At 36.6% G+C, this 20,305-nt stretch overlaps 1 protein-coding gene across 1 annotated transcript in view; it reads right to left on the bottom strand.

Moving 5' to 3' along the window:
• Positions 1 to 20,305, bottom strand: part of LYST (lysosomal trafficking regulator) — a 75,496-nt gene that overhangs the window by 26,053 nt on the left and 29,138 nt on the right. Inside the window, exons 8-23 of the mRNA XM_065730102.1 lie at positions 19,658 to 19,811; positions 18,286 to 18,512; positions 16,939 to 17,005; positions 16,022 to 16,131; positions 14,607 to 15,021; positions 13,328 to 13,472; positions 12,409 to 12,582; positions 10,647 to 10,807; positions 9,069 to 9,259; positions 7,617 to 7,862; positions 6,432 to 6,605; positions 5,306 to 5,455; positions 4,589 to 4,726; positions 3,634 to 3,832; positions 1,903 to 2,034; positions 250 to 880 (exon numbers count right to left, since the gene is read on the bottom strand). Coding sequence (XP_065586174.1) covers positions 250 to 880; positions 1,903 to 2,034; positions 3,634 to 3,832; positions 4,589 to 4,726; positions 5,306 to 5,455; positions 6,432 to 6,605; positions 7,617 to 7,862; positions 9,069 to 9,259; positions 10,647 to 10,807; positions 12,409 to 12,582; positions 13,328 to 13,472; positions 14,607 to 15,021; positions 16,022 to 16,131; positions 16,939 to 17,005; positions 18,286 to 18,512; positions 19,658 to 19,811 — 3,314 coding nt within the window. The remainder of the gene's footprint in view (positions 1 to 249; positions 881 to 1,902; positions 2,035 to 3,633; positions 3,833 to 4,588; positions 4,727 to 5,305; positions 5,456 to 6,431; positions 6,606 to 7,616; positions 7,863 to 9,068; positions 9,260 to 10,646; positions 10,808 to 12,408; positions 12,583 to 13,327; positions 13,473 to 14,606; positions 15,022 to 16,021; positions 16,132 to 16,938; positions 17,006 to 18,285; positions 18,513 to 19,657; positions 19,812 to 20,305) is intronic.

Below are 20,305 nucleotides of genomic sequence, written 5' to 3'. Positions count from 1 at the left end.
TCTCACTCCTACTGAAGATACTACTGTTAACTCCCAACTAAAAATATAAATTAAGGAATTAAAAATTAAACAATTCTATAGACTACCATGAGCTTAATGAATTGGTTTATTACAGCCATTGAAAATACTCTCTGAATCTTGCAGATTTCAGAATACTATAGGACAGTAGCCAAGACCAAGAAATGAGAAAATAAAGCCTTCCCCAATACAGTGAACTACTGTTTATTTATTATGTTTTTATCTGCTTACCTCTCATCAGAGCTTCCATACGTTTTTCGAGGATTCTCATTTGCTGAGGAAAAAGCAAGGTTCTCCCATTCCTCAGGAAGTGCACTCTTGTCAGCAAAGCTTGGCCAGCGAGCAATGGCTGAGGATCCTCCATGAACAGAAAATGCTAAGCCCAACCCAGCAAAAGTACTCTGACTCTTCTGAAGTGAAGGTAACCCTTTGAGATTGTCCGGCCGACGCAGCAACAGCTGAGGTGACGCAGCATCACTCTCTTTATCTTTCAGGTCTGCATCTGCTTCCTTACCCTCAAATGTGTTTTCAGATAGTTCTTCTTTTGGAATGTCTTCAAACATTTCAGTAGATGTTAACTCTGAATCACAAACTGTTTTTGCAGACTCACAACTGCTAAGAAAATCTTCCTGTACCCTTTTTATGGTCTCAGAATGTCCTTCAAAAACAATTTTACCCTCAAGATCAGCATAATCACACTTGCCAATATTCTGCAGGTCATCAATGCTCCGTTGTGATCTTTCTGTTAGCCTCTTCCGATGTACTTGAGGTGATGAAGTAGGAGATGCTGGTAAGCTTTTGGACAGCCTTTTAGGTACTTGAAAACTTACCTTCTGCTGTACTCTTTCCTCAGAAGTATCCCCTAGAGAAAAAAGGATATCTTTAACATTGCTTTTGCACAAAGGACAAGCTTTTCCTTAACTGTTTTATTTGTGTGTGGAGTGTAACACTGATGTCCAAACTAATCCTAAGCAGCAAAACTGACCTGGCATAGCTCAGATTTTGCCACCAAACCATCAAGTAGAGATACCAGATTATTATGCAGCCATACAATTGGCAAGTCACAATCAAGTCAGGAAAATGCATGAATTGCCAAATAGTTTTGGCAAATGAACTGATGTTCTTAGATTTACTTTCTGATCCTATTAGCTACCCCTCAGAAGGGCTTCATTCAGAATCACTAAGGGTGGAAGGCTGCTACAAGAACCATCTTTTTATGCAGGCAGATTGTGATAGAACAAGGGGAAACGGACTTAACCCAAAATGGGGGAGGTTTAGTTTAGATGTTAGGACAAAATTATTCACTCAGACAGTGGTGAAACACTGGCACAGGATGCCCAGAGATGCTGTGGATGCCCCATCCCTGGAGGCATTCAAGACCAGGCATGATATGTTCCTGGGCTTTCTGATCTAGTGGCTGGCAGCCCTGCCCACAGCAAGGGGGCTCTAGCTAGATGACCTCCAAGATCCCTTCCACCCCAAGCCATTCCATGATTCTATGAATGCACATACAGAAACTGCCTAGTTCAATCTCTCTGTTCAAAGCAAAACCAAAAAGCTGCTCACCAATGAGTTTTTAACTTTCTACACTAAGGCATTAAGTATACTTTAAATTTATAACGAATTACTGCTATTCTACTTAACACTTTGCTTTTTAGGGGCACATTTTACCCTGACGCAGTCCTAATTTAGAGCACATTGCAGGTATCTCTCCTAATATCTTCAAGGGAGAGGATGGTCTGGTGGCATTTCAAGAACTACACACTAGTACTAACGCAATGATGATGCATCAGAACATCATGTTCTTAATTCACATAAAGTATTCAGACTCCACGACACTATAAAGGACAGAATCCTAACATTTTTAGGTGCTCACTGTTTTACCTTCCAGTGGTAATGCTTCAAATCCAGTTGGAGTTGTAACTACAAATGCAGAGCCATCTATTGACTTCCCACCACTGCTGGAATTTCTCAGGTACATAAGGGATTCAACTTTCTCCTGAAAAATTTTACCATCTAGAAAAAAACAGGGGAGAGTTGCACAAAAGCCTTACAAGTTCACATTCTTGGTACATCAAGAGTCACAGTAAGCAGGTTATAGTTTAAACTGATCAACAGAAGCTAACAAGGGCTCAACTCACTAGCATCTGAGAAAAGACACTTGAGAACAGGTTTTTCATTGTTTTAGTGACTTATCTTCATATTTCACCGCAGAATACAAAATATTAAACTATTCTGAAATAATTACATTTAGAGACAGTCCTTACACACACACAGCTCTAAACATTGACTTTTGCCATTGCAGAACAGTGGCTATTTAAATTCATCTAATAAAGCTCAAAATACTAAAAATCGAGTTCCACTCTTAGAATCTATCGTTTTTAGATGACAGATAAGACACAGTCACACTGCCTTTGAATAGAAGCCAGTTACTAACACCGGAGGCACAGGTACCTGCAACAGCAGAAAACACTTAACTGACAAAGTTTTCAATTTTTACATAGATTACAGCTAAGGTTGCACAACTTGAATATTAATACTGCTGCATTGTTAAATGACAAACATTTAATAAGCAGCAACAGTTTAACTGAAGTGGCATGAAAATGCTTCCCAAGAGGGATTTAGATCTGACAACATGCTTTACTGCAGTTTTCATTGACTTAAGTGTATAACTTGCACAAAACATTCTGGAAACATTACAGAAATCTTTTGTGGTACAATGCAACGTGAGCTCCTTTGGTTGCTAAACTCTCCGAATTAACCTTCTGTAATATAGCCTTCTGTCACTATTTATATGAAAACCCCTGACAGACTGATCCTCGAAAGAAAGACCAGTTGAAGTGTATTTGAAATAGCCTTCCGTGACAAATTCATGTATAACAGGCAAACTAACAATTTCTTCAGATCAATGAGTAGAGATTCTAGTTTTTAAACGTCATATATAGCAGCAACAACTGAAAGCCTGTGAGATATGTGAATAAATTAAGGCTGCCAGATTCCATTTAATTTTATTTTAAAAAATCTGTAAAGCAAAATTACTTCCACTTATATATCAGACTAATAATATTTTTAGCAAATGTACCTAAAGGAAGCCCCCAGCTGAACCTGAATCTGCTTTGACTAGAACCACAACTGCCTAAATTAGGGTGTTAGCCTTATTGGAGAGAGACAGTACTCAAAACGAGCATCTGTTATTCAAATGCACAGTCCTCTGAGCCTAAGCTTCTGCTGCTGTAAAACCATATGTATCTGAGTCATCAGATTTGTATACATTCATAGATATTGTGTCCATACAGGCAGCAAATGTTATGCATGACATTTAGCAGCAGCAAACCTTAAAGAAAGCTCAGGACACAACTAAAGCTATTATCTGTAGACAGAATAAAGCACTCCTAGTAAGCCAAGCAAAGTCCAATTAGAAATCCTTTCAATATCGTAAACTATATATGTTACTGAGTCAGTAATTTGATATAAAATCTTTATAATACAGCAACCAAAATGATATCAGGAGAACAGTAGATTATAAGAGCGATGTACATATTTATATAAAAATTGTACTTGGAAATTAGAATATATTTTGCTCTGTGTATTTATAATGAAACATGACATATCTACCTATGTGCAGGGAGAAGTAGAAGTTGGTGGGATTGTGACAAACGTATGTATTAGTGGGAGGGTGAACAGCTAAGAGGAAATTGAAGACCAGTGTCAGCAATTCCAGGTCTGGGGGAGATCCAAGTACTTCTTCAATTATTTTCACAAATGACCTACAGACTTCCCGAGGGAGAGAGGCAAGGTGCCCTTCTTTATGCTCCTAGAAAGGAAGAGCAGTACCAACTGTTATTTATATTTTGCATCTGAGATTATTTTTTAATTATCATGTTGTAATAGGAAAAAAAAACAAAGAAAAAAAGCAATGAAACATGTATCATTTGAAAAATTTGAAAAAGCTACTGTACATACTCAACATTATCTAATGGGAACATCATCAAAATTAAGGACAAACAAAATACTGTCGATGTTATGAATGTTCACTTCCAGTAGAGTGACTAAAACCCAAGCTCATTAAAAAGCCAGCAGAGGTTTTGGTCATCACTAACTGAAGATGTTTCTGAAAATACGCTAACAGTTTGTGTCACCTTTTCTTAGAAATAAGAGACTACTGCTAAAGCAGAGATATTAGTTAGAGGAAGGTCAAAAGATTCTCATATAACTCATCCATTTTTCTCAGTAATGACTTTGCTCTGTATCAAAGGTTCAAGTTTTTTTTCAGGTTCTCCTCATGCATGGATTTTTCATCAACCTAATATCTAAGCTTTTGAATAGTCACAGGTGGTTAAGAATTCTCACCCCTTCCATCCATCAGTAGAAATACTGCTCACTCATTAGGGTACTCTATCACTGTCTATCAACAATGCATGCTGAAGAGGATGAAAGAGGCCTGGAAGTACAGAGGACATACAGAGAAACACCTACAACATTTTCTTCCTATAGCATGTAGTTCCATATTTTTTCCATTGAGTGAAATCTAGTACTTGCCAAGCACAAAATAGGATCAGAATGGAAGTACCTGCAGAACTTGGAAGGTTAACAGGAAGTGCTGCACCACTTGAGCTTTCAATAGCTGCTTAACATTAAACATCTGTTGGTGATGGTCAGCTCTGATAAGGATTTCTAGAGCTGCTAGCAGAGTTTCCCAAACACCTTGCTGAAAAGCAAACAAAACAGCAATATGGTTTAAAATATAGTGCTGAGTCCACACTGAGCACAAGAAATAATTAACAGATTAGAAATTAGCCAAGATCACTTCTTTGCTAGTGCGAGATTAAGTGACTGTGAACAGTCAAGTCCAACCTAGAAACCATCAAAGTTACACTCTTTGCAAAGGAACATATCTTAACGATTAAAGCTACAAAAGATTACATTTTATGTAAACCATGTTTCACATATTCATTGTTTTGTTAACACCAGATGGTTAATTTCAACAGACTGACTTTTCTCCTTTCAAACATGTCAGACGATTAAAAAAAGTAAATCCATTCAACCAACAAATCATTTTCACATGTTACATTTATAGAATTTAATGCACTGAGGCAACTTTCAAAACTGACAGTGGGAGCATGATGCTGCTACCAGCTATTCAAAATAAAACAACCACCATTTATTTTTGGATGTCAGTAATTATTCAAATTCTCTAACTGAAGAAAAGCATTTCGGACTTGTAAGCATTTTTTCTTTTTTTAGTATTGACTTGCAGACTTTAATCTTACCAAAAGAAATGAATTACCTTTGCTTTAGACCAAATCTTCCAGTCAAGAAGTAGCTTTTCTAACAACTGAACATCTTGGATAACTGCTGTAGAATCTGTGTCAAGGACAAACTGCCCATTCTCATTTACATAGAGAATCTCACCACTGCAGCATCCTTCAAGGAGAGTCTTTAAGAGGGGGTAGACATATGGAATATTTTAAGTACGAGACAGATCAGTTGTGCTATTAGCCTTATGAAAAAATATTTATGAAGACATCAATCTCTTGACAAGGAAGGCACATATCTACTGCCTGGTCATCTTAGAAAATAATCTGAATTCACTAACTCTGCTGCAGGCATTGTAGAGGGTTCAAATCTTACAACACTATCACATACAATTACAAGCATTAGGACATTTGAGCTCCAAGACAGGCACTCAATTATTAGACAATCTGAAAGCCTTAAACTTGGCCTCTTCCTGAGAAACTCTGAAGCTTGAGAATTATATTCACACCATAGCTCTGCAATCACAGACGGCTCAGCCTTTATTTTACTCAAGTAAGGGATTCTGTAACAGTTTTCTCCACCAAATGACAGTTTGATTGACTGCTTCCCATATATACTTACAGACACAGAGCAAAATATCACTACTGGGTATTTTCACAGTCAGTATAGAAAGACTTCCCAGTAAAAGTAAACTTACAAGAGTTAACTGCCAAGATGCTTCAGATAAACAGCAGCTCGTTTACTTATTTTCAAAATATACTAGCAAAGGCCTTGCTGCTTTGCTTATCCACCTTACAGTAAGACCACACAAAAGGATCAGGGTTCATTCACTACATGTAAGTTTTTCTAGCAGGCAACTGAGCCTAGGAAATAAAAAATAGAGTCCAGTCTTTCATTAAATGCTTAGGAGTTTAAGTTTACTCTAGAATTTTTGTTCTCAAAGAAAAGTTTACTTCCCCTCCCTACCCCTTGAAACAAGGATCTTAACACTTTTCACAACTCTCCCATCAGTAGTTTGTACCTCCAGGTAAAACACTCAGACAGAACTGTTCTATAACACTGTTCCACCTTTGAAGCATCTTTGCAGGTGTACAATTAAAATGAGAAGTTTCTGAACTTGTGCTAATATTCAGCACAGCACTGAGTTTAAAGAGTACCTTCAGCATACGAAATCCAACAACGCACTTTGGTTTGATCAACACTCGGTGAATCATGGAATAACCATTACAATTTTTCATTTCCTGTATTCTCTGTTGATTGTATTTTGTTAAAGACAGTATAAGCTGCAGTGCTAGAGCTTGAGTGTCTTCACAGCTGCTGATCTCTACAACCTGAAGATAAGTTGAATGAAAGAGGTTAAAGAACCATTTAGACAAAAACTAAAGTGCTTACATGGTAACTTCTGGATTAATCTACTTTCAGATCACACACATAGCCAACAAATGAAGTTATGTCTGTACATTCAGATTTTTATATCTAAAATACTGATCCACACTATCATAAACAATCCACTAAGAAAATAATGACTCATTACGAGAATTCCATCATGAGAAAAAGATGGTTCTAAATAAAATTTACTGTATAACAAGAAATGGCATCTTCTGCTTAAAGTTATGAATTCCTGAAGCACTAAAAGGAATAAGCTTTTTCCCTACATTGAAATAGGATTCCTAAACCTTAAGGCAAGTTTTAACTTAAAATTCCTGGAGTACTTCCACCTAGACATATCCAAACAATCATGTTTTATTTTGTTAATTTGACAAACAGAGACAATGGACCATTCTTCTCTGTTCAATTCGTACAATTCTTCAAACCCAAGAAGGAGCAAATACATACATTTTTAAACTGGAAACTCAGGATGAAATCTCACATTCATGGAATTCCAACCCCTACAGGTGCTTTTGCTGTGTATCAGTACAATTTCTTAGACTTCTGAACCTGGCTAAACAGCCTCCTTACAGAAAAGCTCTCACTTCTAGATAAAGTTCAAGCTCTGCACACTCTGTAGTTTTACATTTATTCATATCTGCATTTTGAATATCCTGTATTTAAAGTGATACTAGGACCAGCTCTACAAAAAACTTATTTTGACATTTAGAAGCCCCCAGGAAGCTCTCACATACTAGCTGTATTATAAAAAACATTACACACTTCATCAGTAACTGCTAAGTTCCCTTACAGTGAATTCCTATGCCACAGATCCACAAATTTTCTTTGAAGAAGAATCATGTGCAGCCTTTAAGATGTGTTTGGCAGCTGGAATACAAGATTTGCTGCCAAGACAAAAGGACTATTTTATATAGGAAACCACATGCACACTCTCCACCTTTCATCACTCTTACCCTAGCAAAGAGGAAAACAAATGCACCAGTTCCTCCAATTTCATGTAGTATGCCCTGAAGGTTTTTGTATTCAACAGGCTGAAGTGCTTTCAGGTGATGAGAATCCAGTACATTGCTCTGAACTTCCTTTGAACTGAAAGGCCTCTGAGAAGGTACAGTCTTCACTTGACCTTTCAATCTAATAACAGGTTCATATATGGTGTATTGACTGGGGCAGGATGTGGCATAAACAACAGCAAGGCTTTCCTGAAGCAAGAGAAATCTATTAGCCAGAAATTTAAGGCATTTGAACTGATAATTTGTTAAAACAACAGAAAAGAATATAAAAAGTCACCTAGCAACAAGTAGCAGCAGCTTCAGTAGTTCTTTCCTGCTTTACCATTAGCATGCTCTAAGCTCTGTATGGATGCATGTGCACTAAAATGGAGCAGAATTCCTAAATCCTTGCAAATCTATGCCATTGCATTTTACCAACTTCTATTCTGTAAAATGAAATAAACCTGAAGATCCACCTCTTATCACTGAAGGATAACTATCTGCCATATGAACAGTCACTAACAAGATTATAAGAAAATAAATATACATATGTATTAAGCTATTTCCGCCACCCCCTTTCTAGAAATTGAAGAGTAAGCAGGTCCAAAATAGAAACTATAGAAAATCTCTTTAGGTCTTATAATTTTTAACCTGTTCTTCAGTCAACTTTACTATAAGAAAAAGGATCTCAGTAGAAGGTATATACGTAAGGCTAAAGAAGTTTCTTTTATGGATGAAAAAGACTTAGACCAAAACCAGCACTATAAAAAGTAGCTAATTCTCACTGAAAACACTAAAATCGACCCTATGTGGGAGGTCAGAGTAGTAATTCCAATTAAGATCCTTGCTTGCTATGCAGTAGTTGAGATCAGTTCTTCACCTGAACATACGTAGCTCTACTCCAGTTACCTGGTGTCATACCAGTTAGTACTGATGTTTACAAGGATTAGGTCCATGAAGATCCTTTGCTTACAACTACAGAGCTGCTATATAATAAGATCAAAGAATTCCCTCTAGTGGGAACAATTCATACAGCAGGTAACACCTGCATGAGAAGATAATACTCCAAATGAAAAAAGCACTGACAAAAAATTATTTACTCTTTCTCTCATGTGAGAAAAGCTATGATCTGCCAGCTGAAAGATGACTGCGTAGCCAAGCTTTCAGCTCTCAAAAACACTGAAGTGGGGATGAAGCTTTCTGCTTCCTGTAAAGTCAGACAAGTCCTCCTATCTTCCCAGTTTTCATACTGAAAGTTCAAATCCCATTGAAATAAATGGGAAGAACTCTGCAGTGATGAGAATTTGATCTGATCCTGTCTGCTTTGAGAAAGTGAAGCATTTCAAGAGCCAGCAGGAAATGCTTTCCCAGTGTAATCAGTTGTAAGAGACTAGAAACTTTTAAGCAGAAACTTACAATCAAAGGTCCAACATCCACTTCCTTTTTTGCCATGAAGAGCTCCTTAATTTGTTCACACTGTAGAATATCTTTACTTATGTATTTAGAGCATTCAGTCAATGTTTTGCCATATTTACAAGGCATTATAGATGTGAAGTCTGGTCCACACGTGTATAAGTAAAATGCTTCCTCTGGTCCAATCTTTGCACCTGAAAGTCCAGAAAAGACATTAACTTCAAATTGCACAATAAAGCAACATTTCTATCTTGACTATTAAGACTTTACAAGGAAAATTACCAGCTTGTTTGTGCAGCACCTGCTGATAAGAAGCAACCAGTATTGTCCCGTGCTAACTACTACAGACCAGTGACTTCTGCCAAATATCACAGGCCAGTGCTAAAGGAAACTGAAACCATACCAAGAAAGTAATGTGTATGAACTGAATACAACATATCTGAATATTCAATTGCACTGGTTGGGTTGTTTTTAAACTGAAAAAAAAAAAATCATCTCTCCAAGCCTCCTCAGCTTTCAAAGCATATGATGATTAACAGGTGGCACAAACATGCTATTCAATTTTCCAAGATGTTGTGGAGTGATTCAGAAGGATGCATCAACAATAAATAGCTCACTGTAACTAACAAGGAGAAAAAAATATCACTGAAGAAGGAAATCAAATGAATCTCCTATCCCTTTTCCAGACAGCATATCTCAGGTAACCTGTTAATGAGAGTGCACGTTCACAAAAAGCATCTCTATCAGTTGCTTAAGATCTCAGAATGACCTAAGTCTATGATACCTGAGTACAAGACAGCTGGATTAGCAGTATATCCACTGCTCACTGGAAACATGTAACAGCTGTAGTAAAATCAGACCATATGGATTCACCATGTAGAGCTGATACTTAAAACAAGCACCTCACCTACTGCCTGCACAAATATGTAGTGCCCACACACACAGCACATCTACACAGCCCCAGCAGCCCAGGCCACTGCACATGAGAAAACACCAGAATTACCACCAGCAGAGTCCCAGCCTTTGGGGCTAAACAAACATTTGTATGACCTGGACAAAAGGTTCTGAAGAAGGAGGGGAATTACAAGTCTAAGACAACTCTAAAGTAACTTCAGCAGTTTCAGCAATAAACACATTTAATAGGGAACATCCAGATTAGATTTTGGCTGTTTTTTAATATGCTTTGTATAATTTGAAACTAGTCATTCAGAAGCAGGTAAACGAAACCCACTTTCTAGCTGACAGAGCCTGAGTGCCTTAAGAAAAAAATAGAGTGAATATTGCCATCTCTTCATGCCCTACCCCAAGGTAATATTTGAAGCAATTTAAACAAGTGGCTGATGTAACTGGAATTGCCAGTGACAGCACAGAAAAGGCAAGACAGCACTGGAGAAGAACACATTAGGAGGAACTCAATACAGAAACGTTTACTTCCTCTGATGTATTACACTAGTAAAGAATGTATTGTTTCGACTGTAATAAGTTTGCACCTTCAAAAAATGTTAATCCTTTGATCAGGAAAGGGGAAGGAAAGAAGAAATGAAGACTTCTGCAGGAAAAAAAAATAGCATGCAGAAGTACCATTGAAGAGAAGTAGATTTCCAAGATCCCATCTGCCTGACAATCGAAGCAATTCTTCTTGAGATGATGTACAGTGGCCAATCATACAAAATGTTTTATTACTGTCAGATGACAAGCTTGATTTCCTTGGTAGAGCATAATCCAAGTTGATTTCACATTTCCTAAAAATACATATGAAGAAGCATAAATACCAGTAAGCGATTGGAATTGCTACCTCAAGTATTCAGCTCAGACTTAAAAACAGTTTCAATATTTAGCGGACGAAAAGCTATACTGTTAGTGACATTAAATTACTAAAGCCATCTTTAACATCTAGGCACCTTTAAACCCATTTTCATAGTGGTATATATTTTCAAATGCTGTACAGGAAGGAAAAGGAATGATGGTGACAGCTATGTTTGCCATACAGTCAGAATTTCCTAGACTGAAAAATTCTTCCTCATTCCCCGTGACTTCAATGAAAAATAAATGGCATATACTCTACACAGGCACCTGAGTAACCACCTCTTCTTCTAAAACACCATAATTTTTCAAGAATTTCTATTACTTTTTATCACAACCAAAAACAGAAGTTTCTGACCTATTTGCTTTTCCAAAGGAACTTTGTCAGAACTGATGTGCTGTACAGCCACAGGCAAAAAACCTGATGCTTTGAGAAAATGTCCAATGAACCTTACAGGCAATTACACAGGCAGACTAATTGGACTGTAAAGGTCATCAGAAGCTTCCCTGGAAGAACCTAACAGTTAGCAAATAAATAACTCTCTGTATAGAGTGGCCTCATCATTAACCGCACACGTGCACAACAAGGTAGTATCTTTCATTCCCCCTGCATCACCATATTTGGACTTCACTGTCTACCAGAACAAAAATTGAACGGGGGAAAACTAAGATCAACTTGCTTAAAAATCAACTCCACATAAGTTTCAATAAGAAACTAAATCAAGTTTTACGCTTCACAGTTTCAATCCCAGGTTAATCATACGCAGAAAAGTAACATGCAATAGCTTTAACATTCCTGAAATTGCTTATACATGGATCAGATTGTAATTACGAGAAAGAAATAAAGAATTCCTGATGCATCTGATTACTTTAAAATGCAATTTTTTAACCACTTATTTTGTATTTGGGATACAAAAGGCATACATGTCTAGACTTTAGGAAAAATGTAACTAATAATTTAAACAATTCTTCTTCTTCTGACCAACATGTATTTCACACAGGCCCAGGCCCACTCAACCTAGCATTAGGGATCTCGGGTTTTCAATGGGAGTAGTACTTTCCAATGCCAACTCAGACCTTGCCTGAGGTATATGTTGCACTTCTCCCCTATTTCTCTTGAAGAAGACAACTGCCTACATTTTCTTCATCTCTTTATTTCTCCTTTCAATTATATTTCTAGCACTGAGCTACACCTCTTTAACTCAGATTCTTAACTTTATGAGCAAGATTAAGCCTACTGCTAAGTTCATGTCATAACTGACTTTGGACCTTACTCTCATGGCCTTGTAGTATTTACCTCTTTCATTCACCCATGACTGAAGAAGAACAGTGCTGTCTGCATTGGTTAATGGTTTGGATTGAAGATTCTCAAAGTAATCAAGACTACTCCAGAGCTAGGGGAATTCCATTGCAAGACCTCCCTTCCCTATCCCCCCAAAATCAATTTCTCAAACAGAACTTCAGCCTGTACAAAAGTAGCGTAAACATCATCTTGTCATAGAACATATTTAAGATCAAGTTTAACTAATGCGTAGTTTACCTCTGACCAGAAACCCACAGGGACATCTCTCCATGGATATTTTTCTTGCTTTCCTGCTTCTGCTTATACCTTATTGCCAGATGTTGCCACCTGCCCACAAGGAAAATATTCTCTGGAGATTCAGCCTGTGCCAGCAGGCCAGCTTTCATCTCATCATTTGGATCCATGCACATACTATGAAAACAGAGAAGTGTGTTTTTTAAACTTGCTTCTCAGACCCATATCTTAATTTTATCAGTTACTGCGAGATGGCTTTTTTTAAAGCAGTGCCCTATTTAGAATGCTCAACATAATCTAGGCAAACATTGTTTGCAACTGAGTTATTTAACCTTGCACAAATCTCCATGTATGTATCTCTATTTAAGATGGTGTCTGTATTTTACAGGGGTCAAAGTATCTGATTTGTTTTGTTTTAATAAGCTGAACTTCATAAGATAAAGTGCTCTAAATTTCAAACATAAGATCTACTTTAAAGGATCCATTTACTATGAGAAATGGAAATGCTAAAATGCATTCAAAAGATTAAGACAAGGATTGCCATGGTAAGTATTGAGAATTTTCACATCTGAGGCATGAAAACGTAAAAACAAAAGCTTTTTTGCCTACGTCCATGTATTCATTGTGTCACTTCATTAACACCTAAATTACTACTTACATTGCACTGTTTATGACTAAACTCGTATATCACTTTGGCCAGTTCTTTATGTTTGTCTGTATGAAACATGCAAGACCCAAAGATGTAATAATTCTGTAGATTTGTATACAATAAACTTAACTTGATGCTGACAGTGTGCAAAGAGGGTCTACTAAAGGCATTAGCCTTCTATTCTACAGCAGCATCCTCTGCAAGATGTTACTAGAAGTTAGATTAAGACAATACATATGCTTAAAAGACAACTTTTGAATTGATGCACCATACCGAAATATGAAAGCTCCAGTGTTCATGTCTGCCCAAATTTGTATCATCAGTGCTTTGGAACCCAGTGAAATTATATGAATACAGCCATCTTCAACAAGTTTATCTCCCATGCTTAAGCATTCCATTCCTATAGACTTGGTTTCTTCTAGAAATACAAGCGTGTTCATAAAAACAATTACAACACCAATGCAACTTTTTTTTTTTTTTAATGAGCTAGTATGTACAATCCTCTTCCGAAACCTAGGTCTCTTGTGTATTGAAACAAACAATAAATAAGCACTTTGTTTTTGTTTCTATTCAAGTAAATACACTAAGCATGAATATTTTATCTAATTCAACAATACTTTTCATATGTCACATTATACTTCTATTTAGAACTGAAAGCCTCATTGTGTACCAAAAGTCCAGGTTTTCTTTTTTTTTAAACAAATCATGCCACCTTTTAAGAATGATTTTTTACATCCAACATTTTTTGCTTTATTTTACAAAGCAAAAGCATAGGCCTTCTAAGAAAAGCAGCTCTAAAAGAGCTAAGATTGAGTCCCTCCCCCCATTTTTTTTTAAGTAGTAAAACAGATATCCTAAAGTCCTGTAACTGGGAGGTATTTTAAGTACCCTTAGGAATTTCTTTTATAAATTATAAACCAAGACATTCTGCTTCAAACACTTTGGGACCTAGCAACTCCCTAGAATAGTATCAATAGCTGTAAAAACAACTACCTGTTTATATTTATGATGGCACACATGAGGAAAGTTAAAGGATTCATATCAAGTTAGCCTCAGGCTCATCACAGATTCAAAGCAACTCTTTAGACAGAAATTCCAATAATTAAATACTAAATCAAGAAGTTTCAATAGCTCTATATTAAAAATTAAAAAGAAAAAACACAAAAGCTACTTGCTTCACCAATACATACAAACAGAGACCAGCTAAGTCTGGCAGTAGTCATTTCCTATGACCTTTCAGCTGCAAAACTGAACGTTCTCTTCAACATAACATGAAGCAGCATAAAGACATTTTACTCTAGTTAGAAATCCAATGAGAACACTGAATTTCTAAGGAACTAGGCATGAACCCCAGTTATGAATAAGCTAGAAACATGTAAACTCTAAGTATAACCCACAGTACTCAAAGAACAATCAGAAAGGCTTAGCATTTCTGTTCAATATTCATCAAAAGAAAATAGTGCAAGCTTTTTGTATAAGATGCATCAATTAGTAATAGTTGTAACCAGATCCCTCAGTGCTACCTAAACAGGAAGAAGAACTATATTCTTACCTGTGCTATCAAAGCTGTTCTCTCTTACAGAGAAAAGCCTTTTCTTGACTTTCTTCCCCTTCTCTGCTGACTTTTCCATTTCATGAACACACTCCAGATGAAACCACAAGGAAACACTGAAGCCATCAGACATGTGTGGCCAACAGTTCTGTCCAACTAAAGGCAAGTGGATTGGGGCAACATGCCAAGAAGAAAGCAGCTGATGACTCAAATTTTCACCATCTGTCTCTTTCTTACTCTGTGAAAATTTTGCTTTTTTTAATAGTCCAGCAGTTTTGTTGTTGGAAGTGCCAGTGGATTTTTGTGAAGAGCTACTAAAATTTGTGCCATGTAGCAAAGGGAAGGCAAGGTATTGTAAAGGGTTCACATCAATATTAGTTTCTATAATCTTCAATACACCCTTAAGCAATATCTCCTAGAAGAAATAAACAGCAAGAAACAAGCAAGAATCAAAGTGTTTAATACCACATAGTCAGATGTCATTTCCTAACTAAATAGAAACTTATTCTTCATTTAAACTCAGGTTCATGTTTTCACATCTAAACCACGATGTACAACAGCCTTCAGTTACTACTTCAGCAGACTACAGCCCAACAGCTCTGGGGATTGAGTGACAGCAGAGAGATCTTTAAGTTACCATGTTGAGGAATTGCCAAATCACAGCCGGTGGTTACTGTGCAGTCTCACCTCAGATCTGTTATGTGCTAACAGATTCATTTACACCTCTACAAAAGGCCACACCTTTTATTTCACTTTGAGGCAGACTAAGAACATAAACACAGGCTATCACCTTTTTATTGCAGAATTATTAACAGAATCATCTGAGTCCTTAAGACAAAACGTGTCCAGTTACATAGTCAATTAGCACAAGCAACCTCTGACAGACTGACTTATGTTCCATAATTTGGTACTACTACAAGTTTTGGAGTAACTTTTCATTTCCTTCACCTTGTATTTTTCCCTACAGACTCCCGCATAAACTGATATATATTTTAGCGGTACTTCTCACACAAGCAGCAGATTCAAGTGTTAGACAAGCCAATTCATGAGTTTCAAAAGCAACTCCTGCAGATAAAGCAGCACCCATTGCTGAAATGGAAACGCTTTATAACTAAGGAAATTACTTCAAGTTTAACAGTATACAATATTCTGTCATCTATCACCATAACGTCAGTCAACTCAAGACAAATCTTGCCTTCTTGAGCTGAAGAGTTCCCAGTATGTTCAAGAACACGCATTTCTAAATCCTCTTCTCCTTTCCTATCTCACTTACAAAACATAAAAGGGAGTTGTTTCAACAACTGAATTTGGTCAGTTAGAGTTGCTGTTATTATATCTTTATTTCCCAAAATACTTGGGCACAGTGAGATTCCCTCTTTGCCTCTGAATTTCATTATGTGTTACTGAAGACATACCGTACAAGGTGTCTTTTCCAAAAATATCCGTAGGAGAAGAGTTAGTTCTTCTGAACATGTCTGTGAGCTCATCAAAGAAACAAGCAGGTCTACCAGCACCATCTGACACGCTAAAAGTGAGAGAGAATATTCTTCAGGAGAACGTTTGAAGATCTTGAAAAAAATTGTATTTGACAACGTTGGAGAAAGAATTAATGTGGAATTTGGAGCTGTGTGAAAACGAACTCAGGAAGTTGCAATGATTAAAAATGAATTATGAAAGATGCAACTAATTTCTGATAGTATCACCATTCACAGTTCAATTGAACAAAGGAAGATTGCTACAGCAAGTTTGGCTTCTGGGTCTGTAAAACAGAATCTGAAGATTTGGGAACCCAGCATCTAAGTTGCAAATTCTCCCAACAAAACCATGATTCAAAGTCCCAGGATAGTTTACAATGTTGTGTGAGCTACCTTAGGGCACGTATTTAATTTGCTTCCATGTTTCTGGATTAGCTAGGCATTTTCTGAATAGAAATAAAATAAAATCAGAATACCACTCAGCCCTCTGTTAATAAGAAATCTGAAATAACCTGTGTTGTTGTACTAATTAAACCTACATCCATCACAACTGCTATTTTTCCTGAATAACGTTTGTTAACGTTGTCATCTGAGATTTATGATTTCAATTACTGTTTTCAGATCTGTAAGCATTTGTCTAAATAATGTAATCCCCACTGACTCAGCAGTGACCCTTTAAATACAGTGTTATGTACATGTTAGAGATCTACCAGAAGTTAAGATACACAGCTGCACTGATTCATGCCTGCCAATGAATCCACTTGGTAAATTTTGTGTTTGCATCGTGGGTAAAAAATTCAGGGTGTATACATTAAATTATTTTAAAAAATGTTATTTGAAATAAAATTTAAACTCACCATGAAAACTAGACTCTGTTTGTGTCAATATATTCATAAATCCTCCCAAAATATGTTTAACAGCTCCCTATTAAAAAAAACACAGGGAAACAATCAGAAGCATACACCAGCCTGCAGAACAAGTAATTTATTTCAAACAATTCACGTCTACTGTTATTAATTAAAAATCATTCCAGTTATAAAAAACCTCCATAATTTGATGTGTTTGCTAATGAGCACGCTTTCATGTTCTGTACAGTTCAGCTGCATCATGAGAAAGGCTTTGAAATCCAGATGACTAAAGAAAGAATCCCTTGCCTCTATGCACTCCGCAACTAACAACTGCTGCCTTGTCTTCTCTCCCAAAATAGAACTACGTAATTCAATAGGCTATGACAAAACACAGTATGTTAGGATATGATGATGCAATACTGAAAGAGTTTTACCTTCTCCTCAGTTTTGGGAGCAAGATTTTACAAGTAACTAAGAAGTCCAAGCAGTATCCTTATGAGCAACAACCTCCACAAATATCATCTCAGATAAATATAACGCAAAAATCTAAATACATTCAAAGTTTAAGCTCATTAGCTCAGTAGACTCAAACTTCCTCTAAAACACACTGAAAATAAGAAAAATATTTTGAATTGTAAGTCATTTTATATGCTGAAGTTCACAAAAATAAAATACATGTGGGGAAAAGATTTAAAGCTAGTAACTCACACAAAGAATTGGAGTACTAAAGATGGTTTTCCCGCAGCCTTTTCTGCTTTTGATTTAAACTGTCAGGAAATAGTAGCATTGCTTCCTAATAAAATTACTATATATACAAATATTTAAAAGCTCAAGTTACTTAACCATATTGTCTTCTGGAGACGTTTACTAAGTTTTGTTATCTAAACACAAAAATGTAGCTAGCTCCTACAAATTCCAAATAATCAGGAGGCGACCTCTGTGCACATAACTGATCTGAAATATAAACTTATGAGGAATGTGTGAAATATTTTTCAGGTACAGCACTGAAAGTTTCAAAAAAGCACGTTCAGTATATACATGAATATGTAAATATATATTCTAAATACAAGACTACCTGATGGTTTCTAAATCTCCACTGACAGCTTTCACGATTCAACATTTTTGATGAAATAAAACAGCTGCAGGCCTTCCAAAACATTAGTTAAGTTTCTGGTAACTTCTCAATTCAATGCAGCTTTACTGGCAATATCAGTTATTTACATTATTTCCGGTCTTACCAAACACCACAATAAGTATTTCTGAGTTCAGGCTACTTTTTTTTAAACTACTGCTACAAAAAAAACTAAGAGAATAAGCAACCACGGAAGTGTTGCCTCTGTTCAATAACATTTTTACCTGTTCTATAAGTACAGTGGCATTTTTCTCCTTCTGGCTGATGATATTCAGGCAGCTCTGGAATACATGAGCAAGCACATCTAAACTTGCATTACCAGCAGAGAGCAAGTTTAATTCTAACATGCAGATTTCAGGATATATCAATTCTCCTTGATTGATGTTTTCAGTTAGGTCATTAAGGTAACCTGAAGGGCCAGTATATTCTGGTTCTGCCTTTGTGTCTGCTCCTGAAAGAGAACATTCATCTTACTCAAACTTACTCAGATGAATACAATTTGCATTACTTAAGTAGCACATCCAAGGTCATAGTTTCTCCAACCTTCTCAAACATATAAAAATAATCACTTAGTGTATCAGCAGTCTTCAGAAGTTTGTAAAGCCTTCTATTCTGCTTCGTGTTTCCATACCTTCCTGCCAACACAGGGACAGGGATGCAGTTTCCCCCATTACAAGTCCTTGAACTACACGCCTTTATTTCCTGAGAACTGGACACACAGCAATGATAAATATGCAATTCATAAAATATGAATCTTCGTAGCAGAACTTCAGCTTCTATACAGAACTCTGACTCTGCCATGAAATGATGAATGTCAGTGATCTTTCCATTAAAAGAGAGGGGGAAGCAATAGTTTTGTCATTTAACTCAGAAAATGCATGACAGCACATGGAACAACTTCATTAAAAACAAAACCCAAGCATTTAAATTCTAACTATTACATACCCACCTCTTGCTAAGACTTAAATGCCATTTAAAACTAAAATGATGTGACACAGACAGATGTGCTACCTACAGGTGTTTCCTGGAAACATTTTCAGGTTGAACTTATAATTCAGAAACTCAAAACATACATTTGTATACAACTCTTAGTCACTACTGATAAAGCCTAGTCATACAGATAAACAGCAGTAGTGTTCACAGCATAAAGGCAAAAACTAAGACAAATTTACATCCTTGCATAATTTTGAAGAGTAAAATACATATCATTGTAGATCATCAATAGGTACAACCAGACTATGCAACTTCTATCATATTTTTTTAGTTCTACATAAAATTTTGAGCAGTGACTTACAGACAAGCTGCTAATAAGTATCTCTGAAGATAACTGTTTCAAGACCACAATAATAAACAAAGACAACCCAACTATTTCAGAGCAAGAATCACATAAACCAACGTAACCAAGACAGAACAGCTCCTGTAACACTCAGCATAAGAATATTCAGTGTCACTTCCAGGGGAATCCAGTGAAAAATCTAACCTATCTACAGCTGTAAAAAGCCTCTGATGCTCATCCTGCTTTTGTACACCTCAATAAGACAACCAAGCTCGGCCACGTCAAACAATGCTTTGCATATTCAGTAAGTCCACACTTACCTCCATCCTTAGTTTCGCTGTCAGGGTTACTTTCACTATCTGCTTCATATCCTTCTTCTTCAGCAAAAAATTTAATGCTACAGCACTGTGACTCATCAGCTTCTTCAGATACATCTCCAGGCTGTGACAAAGACTCCTGTTCAGTGTAATGAGTCTGTAGAACAAAAATTCACCACGCTGGTTCAGAAAAACAAACAGCTTTAATCCAAAACCTTTTTCCACACCCATTGGGGAAAGAAACAAATGGATCACATACTTTCAGGAAACCCAACACTCTTTTTAAGGACACTACACTCCTACATAGGAAATGACTCTGCAAAGATGAATTTTTGTTACTAACTACCCAATTACACTCCCGGGAAACAGGTGATTAGCACATTAAGAGAGAAACTGTTTCTCCAAAAATTACCATCATAGTCATTTTGACACCAACTCTCAGGTCAAGACATATCTATAGTCACCAAAATCTGTGAACATCCACTGAGTTTTTCCATTCCCCACAGTGAAACAGAAGAGTGAGGAAAACTTCCAGGTATTTCCACAAAGCATAATACAGCTTGCTCTTATTTAGCATGACTCATTTTTAGTTAAAAAATATAAAGCTGAACAACGTAACTGTGATCTATCAAACCTCGCAGAGTTAATTTG

The sequence above is a fragment of the Cyrtonyx montezumae genome, unplaced genomic scaffold, assembly GCF_038088225.1.
Source record: "Cyrtonyx montezumae isolate F1298 unplaced genomic scaffold, pur_monq_1.0 scaffold_0, whole genome shotgun sequence".
In the NCBI taxonomy this organism is placed as follows: Eukaryota; Metazoa; Chordata; class Aves; order Galliformes; family Odontophoridae; genus Cyrtonyx; species Cyrtonyx montezumae.
This window is presented reverse-complemented; position numbering and strand designations above follow the sequence as displayed.